Source organism: Micromesistius poutassou (assembly GCF_964030765.1).
Source record: "Micromesistius poutassou genome assembly, chromosome: 20".
NCBI lineage: Eukaryota > Metazoa > Chordata > Actinopteri > Gadiformes > Gadidae > Micromesistius > Micromesistius poutassou.
Window position 1 is genome coordinate 5,146,535 of NC_140290.1, and position 7,711 is coordinate 5,154,245.

The 7,711-nt window shown below is 48.6% G+C and overlaps 1 protein-coding gene across 1 annotated transcript in view; it reads left to right on the top strand.

Moving 5' to 3' along the window:
- Positions 1 to 2,039: 2,039 nt before the first annotated feature.
- LOC311365301 (CUGBP Elav-like family member 3) overlaps positions 2,040 to 7,711 on the top strand; it is a gene marked incomplete at both ends in the record, with an annotated part of 9,793 nt that continues 4,121 nt past the window's right edge. The window contains 2 exons of the mRNA XM_084484818.1: positions 2,040 to 2,184; positions 3,119 to 3,201. Coding sequence (XP_084340944.1) covers positions 2,040 to 2,184; positions 3,119 to 3,201 — 228 coding nt within the window. The remainder of the gene's footprint in view (positions 2,185 to 3,118; positions 3,202 to 7,711) is intronic.

The window sequence follows — 7,711 nt, forward strand, 5'->3', positions numbered from 1 at the left end:
GTCGTGACTCTTTGAAGTTTATCCCCCCTTTTTTTTTTCTTTTTTTTTTTGGTGTGCGCATGTCGGTTGTGTACCAAGTCATGTGGGTTTATTGTTTACATGCTTGGTCGCTGATAAAATAAAACAAAAAAAGCCGCGAGTCCTTCTAATGATGAACATTTTAGGGATGAGGATCAATGTTTCAGCTTGTATGCTGTCATGATTACATAGTTATTTCCACACGCATGTGACAGACACGTATTTCAGCACCACGGCCAGCTCTACCACGAGAACAAAAGACGGATTTGCGTGCCTTGATGTCGGGGACCGTCTGCATGTGTTTTCCCAGCACGACATTCAGCGCTCCGATATGCAAAATAAACATCCATCGCTCTTTTTATCTGCCCCACATGAACCGTAGGGCTCTATTATGATCATTCGTTCCTGTATCCTACTACACCGTTTTTTATCAAGGTGAATCAGCTATGTCGGAATCACATTGCATGTCTCTTGTTAGTACATAACACATCACGGATCCAACGGTCCGTAACACAGTTTGACTCTCATCACATTCAATTCAAAAATAAAAAAAGGAACGATGTAGGCCTACCATATGTTTCTATTTACAACTCCTCCCACGTGCATATAAAGATGTTGGACAATCTGTATTAATTTGATTTCCAATTGTGTGTCTAGTTTCTTGGGAATGATTTTTAGACGGTCCCTGCGGAAGACATCACGGCTCGTACAACCCAAGGGAGGGATGGAGCTGAGATCGACAGGGAGGGAGACACCGGCTTACGACGTCAAAGGAGTAGCTACACACAGACACAGAGAACGAGGCAGAGAAGAACCAACCCGGGAGTAAGCGACTGCCCGTTCCTCGTACACCGTTCAAGGGAGCGTACGTTTTCACATATAAAACAAATCTTATTTATCAGGGATTTTTCCACCCCACATCTTCGTATATATTTTTTATATTTTATTTTTTGAGCGGAAATCAAATTCCGGATAGAATCTGTCAACAAAGAAGAGAAGAAAACAAACAGATCTTGGGAAAAACACGCTCGTACCGGATAAAGGACCCGTTGGATTTGTTAGTTGCGTTGCCATAGGTGGTATATAGGCCTAACTTGTTAGAAGATTCCAGACATACATTTCACAAAAAGAAAAAAAAATCTAATTGGACAAGAAATTATCGAAGGAACAAAAGGGGACAACATCCAGTCCAAATTCAGGTACGTTTTTTTGACGTTGTATATATTTGTACGCTTCTAACACAATTTCATCAAATGTGATAATCACGTCTATGTCATTGTCACCGTCTGTTGGGAAAGAGACAGCTTGAGTCTATATTGACACACTGTCACATATCTGTAGCCTATGGGCTTCAACATGTCTAAATCCATGAAGGACAATACAACAAAGGATTGTGTTATCCACAACCTTTCATTTACCATACATTGTGTGTTTTGTATTCATTTAATTTGCTTTAATAAAGATGTAGTAGTCGATTATGGACAAACAAAAAAACATATAGTTATGATTGTATTATGCATTTACCATTCAACGTTTCACAACAGCTATCTGGGGGTGATGACACAAACTATTGAGGTCACGATTATATATTATTAACCATCCACAGTATATGTACCGTGGCGGGTTATCGGTTGCCTAAAGAAAAAAAAAAAAAAAAAAAGTACATACATGCAATCACGATGTCTGCCAAGAGCTCTATTAGATCTCAGGTACATGACCACAAATATAACAGCATCTGGTCAGGAATCGACAAACATTCAATGTCTTAACACTTGTGTGTGTGTATGTGTGTGGCGCAGCGTGAACAGCCCTGCCACTCGTCTCCCACGGCTGAGGACGTGGGTCAAGCGGCCTCCACCTGAACCTGCCTTCCAGAGCTGCTCCCTCCTCCTCCTCCTCCCCCCCCCTCCCCCCCGACCGAGTGGATCCCTCCGCCCACCGCCTGCCCTCCGTCACCACCGCCGCCACCGCCACCACCACCACCACCACCTCTTCCTCTGTCACCTCGCCACCTCTTCCCAATGAAGGAGGCGGACGCCATCAAGCTGTTCATCGGGCAGATTCCCCGGAACCTGGAGGAGAAAGACCTGAAGCCCATCTTCGAACAGTTTGGGAAGATCTATGAGCTGACGGTGATCAAGGACAAATACACGGGCATGCACAAAGGTAGGAACCCCTTTGTAGTCTTCATTTATTGATAAGGAGAGGGAACCGGCGGATGGGAGTCTGGGAAGCCAGAGGGGGTGAGTGGGAGGCTGGTCCATGTGTGAGCGTCCTCCTGACAGCGCGGGGCCTTTGACTGCAACCAGTTGAGTGCTCCAGCATTTCTTCAAAGATACCCACCTGCCCCTTTGGTGCCATTCTAAAGGGTATATCACCGCAGACGCGGGTGGAAATAGTGCTGCAAATGAAAGCTGATGGTGAAATGTCACCGCTTCATCTGCCAACTATTTTTTGAGCCCATACAGCAGCTTTACATCACTTTGGATATCGCTATAACAACGAACACCTCGTCGGCATTCATTAGCATATTTCTCACTTGCATGCGCCTCTCTCTCCCTTGTACATGCCCTAAAGACTAATCAGACGCTCTCCTGCATTGTGCGTGACAGCCGACACACATGGCCTCCAGTCAGAAGAGTGACTTTTTCTTGGCTTAACGTACTCAAATTTCGTACACATTCGTTGTCCCTTTTTTTTTTTAACCATTGTTTCAGTCAAGACATTTGACACAGATTTCCACTGACAACCGCCTAGTCAAACAGCTAGAGGACTTTGGATCAAACCTATTAAAAATGGAATGAAAACATTTCTTGAACAAGGTCAAAACGTTTTGGTGGCTGGTCCGTGATTAATAATAAATACAGCAGCAGCATAGTTCCCTATGAGCCTTGAAGTCTGAAACGATTTGGACAAATAAACAGTAATCAATCAACACAGCAGTCTCATGTATGTTACATATTTATAGGCTGCCCACTTTTACAAAGATGTGGTTTTAATGACGTGCAGGAAAAGGTATTTAAAAAAAACCAGAAAACTGAATTCAGTGGAGCGAATTTAAATTATTTAAAATCACACCTTCTTTTCTCACCGTCCCCAGGATGTGCCTTCCTCACATACTGTGCTCGCGAATCTGCCCTCAAAGCCCAGAATGCACTGCATGAACAGAAGACACTACCAGGGGTAAGTGTATCATCACCCAAACACAGAATAACACACCATCGTGTTCGGCTGATGTCTGAACCCAATGCTTTATATAAACACACACACACACACACACACACACCCCACAGACATCAGAAACACACAGAACACAAAACTAATTTGCTCTGGCACGCGGGCTTGACTTCCCCTTAAGCTGATGCGCTCCTATAAAGGTCAGCTGGCCCTATGTGCCATATGTGATGCATCCAGACGTATCCACCCAGCCGAGGCCTGAGTCATCCCGCTCCCCCTTGTCTCGCACGGGGAAGGAGACGGCTCGCGGGCATACCGCTGGAGTCTCCTCTCCACTTCTGACTCTTTCTTACAGGTTCACTCGCTGTCGTTCTCTCTCGCTCTCTCTCTCTCGGGCTAGGCTCTGTCTCTCCCTCTCTGTGTCTCGCGCTCTCTCTTGGGCTGGCTCTGTCTCTCTCTATTGATCTAGCCCTTTCCCTCCCCGAGCATGCTAATCAAAGTTAAACCTAGCCGTATTAGCATAGGCAGGCAGCAGGTGTGCGGCGGAGTGACATTTACTGAGCTAAATACAACACGACAGCCTCCTCTCCGTAATAACAGACTCCAGACCCGGGAACAGGGTTTGGAATTACACAGACAAGCACTCTGGGTTTTTTCTCAGATTCTTTGTCTTCTTCCTCCTATTATTCTCTCGCTTTGCGATCCTTCCGTCGTTTTTTCCGTTTTTTTCTTTCTTGTTTCTTTGAAAACCCCCTAAATGAACTACACGCCCTCCGCTTCCTTCAGGGTTATTTCTCCTTTGTTTAATTCTATAGATGTGATGTACATAACGGCGTGTGTGCTTTTCATTTTCAACCTTCCTCTCCTCTCAGTTTGAGATGGGAGAGAGAGGGGGAGAGAGAGAGGGAGAGACAGGGGGAGAGAGAGGGGGAGAGACAGGGGGAGAGAGAGGGGGAGAGAGAGGGGGAGAGACAGGGGGAGAGAGAGGGGGAGAGAGAGGGGGAGAGAGAGATGACAGCGGAGGTTGTGTACATCATGTAGCAGGTACAGGCAGGGGGGGGGATTGACTAGGAAAGGAGAGCGCGGTGGGGTGGCAGCAAAATAAATCCCATTATTAGCATGACAGTAGTCTGACCTTCTTGACCTCGCTCAGGGGAATAAGGGGGACAGGGGGAGGGGGGATCAGCAAGCAGGTCCCCCAGGGCTCCCCCCCCTCCCCCTTCCCTAAATCCCTCTCCTTCAGTCTCTCTCTCTCTCTCTCCCCATCTCTCTCTGTTTCTGTCCGTCTCGATCTCTCTCCCTCTCCCTCTCTGTCTCTCTCTCTTTCTGTCTGTCTCCTCCCTGTCCCCTTCTCCCCTGTGACTCCCTCAACCCACCTACCCACCCTCCCCCCCCACAACCCTAAGCCTTGTCTGGAGCATCCAGAAACACGTTGACCCCTCTGTGGTACACCCCCACCCCCACCGCCCCCGTCTCTTCTGCACACTTCACATCATCCCTCCCCTTCCAAAAAATAAAAGATGAAAGCCGTCAACATACACACACACACACACACTCACACACACGCACACACACACGCACACACACACACACACACACACACACACACACACACACACACACACACACATACAAACACATGCAAGTGCGCATACACACACACACACACACACACACACACACACACACACACACACACACACACACACACACACACACACACACTCAGCCATACATACAAAGACGCCCATGCGGATAAGAAAGGGGCTGCTATGCACACCCCCACCCACACCAGCTGTGATGTAATTGTCGTCTAATTGCACCTGCACTGCCAAAGGATAATTAACTCTGGCATCTCAGGGTCCAGGCTGATACAAAAGGAATAACATGAGAGCAATTAGAAGATAGAGAGGGAGAGAGAGAGAGAGAGAGAGAGAGAGAGAGAGAGAGAGAGAGAGAGAGAGAGAGAGAGAGAGAGAGAGAGAGAGAGAGAGAGAGAGAGAGAGAGAGAGAGAGAGAGAGAGAGAGAGAGAGAGAGAGAACCTGGATGGAGAAGCGGGACCTGAAGAAGGCATGTCATCAACACCTTCTGTTGCCTTTAAAAAAAACAACAAACATCTCCCCTCACTGGTGGAGACTCTTTCCACTACTTTCTGGGGGATAACAAAAGATGTGACTATACAAGCAAAGGTTGATGACAAACAAATTAAAGTTAGAGTAGTAGAAGAAATCAAGAGAAGAGAGCAGCGAGGGAGTGAGGGAGGTGAACAGATGGCAGCGCTGGGGTTTGCACCTGGCCTTGTGTTTAATTTCAGGTGAGAGAGTGAGTCCCTCTCCGAGAGAGAGAGAGAGAGACAGCTAGAGAGAGAGAGAGAGAGAGAGAGAGAGAGAGAGAGACAGGGTGAGATAGAGAGAGAGAGAGAGCGAGAGAGCGAGAGAGAGAGAGAGAGAGAGAGAGAGAGAGACAGGGACAGCTAGAGAGAGAGAGGGAGAGACAGGGCGAGATAGAGAGAGAGAGAGAGAGAGCGAGAGAGCGAGAGAGAGAGAGAGAGAGAGAGAGAGAGAGAGAGAGACAGGGACAGCTAGAGAGAGAGAGGGAGAGACAGGGCGAGATAGAGAGAAAGAGTGTCAAAAGCACATTTTCGTTTTGAGCGGACGGCAAGAAATTGGTGAGAGAATCCGTAAAAGAGGAAAAACACATTTGGCTGCGAAGCGAGGGTGCCGATTTGACGAGTACGGAACAGGGGGGGGGGGAAAAAAGGAAGGCAAAAAGGGAAAGGCAAATGTGTGGCGGTGTGTCTTGCGCCGCCATTCTGTCCTGTGGCGGCGGACAACATGTCCTCTTCGTCTGGCCTGTTCTTATCGCTCCATCGCTGTTCTATCTCTGGCGGGGGCGAGTTGCTGTTACCCAGGCCAACGGCTCTGGACGGTCGGCCCGGCCGGCTGCCGACAGAGGCCACGGAACACTCTGTAGCCCAGCGACGCGCACCGGGACATGTGGCGAACCCCTGCCTCCTGTCCCCTCTGCTCCCAGCCCCCCCCCCCCCACCCCCCCCACAACCAGGGTCTGTTACAATGCAGCACATTTTTATTTCTGTTTAAATGCACAATTTGAGTAATTTTCATTATTATTATTATTATTATTATTATTATTATTATTAGTATTATTAGTATTAGTATTAGTATTATTAGTATTAGTAGTAGCAGTATTGTTATTATTGGAATCATCATGGGCGATGGGTGTTACAATATGAACAACAATTGAGACTGGTTTTATTCACAATTTGTACAGGAAATGTGCATCTTTTTTTCCCTTGGTTGTTGTTTGTCAGAGCCGTTGATGTAAGAGTGTGATAAGCATGAGGCAGAATGTAGTGCCATATTTGTTTGTCAATGCGTGTGTCTGTGTGCGTGTGTGTGTGTGTGTGTGTGTGTCACATGCAGCGTTACTGGAGGAGGGGAGGGCAGGTGTTCACACTGACATGGTTTAATAACGAGGTGAGGAAGGGGGTGGGGTGTGTGTGTGTGTGTGTGTGTGTGTGTGTGTGTGTGTGTGGTGGGGGGGGGGGGGGGGTGGGTACTCGTGTGAATGTGTTTGTGCAACTGAGCGTGCACAAGTGTGTGTACTTTGTTGTCTGTGTGTGTGTGTGTGTGTGTGTGTGTGTGTGTGTGTGTGTGTGTGTTCGGGGTGGGGTTGTCCTGATAGAGGTGGACGGGTTTGCGATCCGTCATTCACACACACGCACACACACGCGGGGGGGAAAAAAAGGGCAAATCCCCTTTTTTTTTTTCATTTATTTTCTTTTTTATGAGACTTTTCGCTGCTCTGCGACCGCGCGACGTCTTGCATTCGATTTTGCGTTTTTCTCTCCCCATCTCTCCATCTGTGTGAGGCTGCTCCATATGGGCGGAGGGCAGGGCCTTCTCCTGAGTGGAGTGTCTGACTAAGCCTGCCATTTACTCAGCCATAGCGACGCACAGACAAAAGCAGGGCAGAGGGGGGTTCATCAATAGGCTGAAATAAATGCATACGGTATTAATAGCGCTGGGGGCCCCCCCCAACCCCTCCAGCGCTCCAGCGCTGCTTATAAGGCCCTTATGCCTCCCTTAGTCGAACACGCAGTCTGTCAAACGCAACGTATGTATGTGCTTCGTGCGCCGCGTGGGTACTTGGCGCTCTGGAGATACGCACACGTCACCTGAGCAGGGCTAGCTCAACCGACGAGGCTCCGAGCGTCAGCACACAAGCTCCGAAACGCTTGTGTGACGGCAGACCGCCCCCCCCCAGAGCGAAACACACTTCTCTGAAGATTCCGCAGTTTATTTCGGGGTCAGACTGGCGCGCCGATCGGAGGGGGGGGGGGGGTTCCGCCCGGACAACGGGGTCGGGGTGGTAATCGACGCACAGGGATAGAGTCCTGTGACGCGCCGTGGACCTGTAATCACCACTCACACAATGAAGGAGAGGAACCTTTTCAGCTCAGCCCCCCCCAGATGGTCCTCCAGGCAGGTGCCC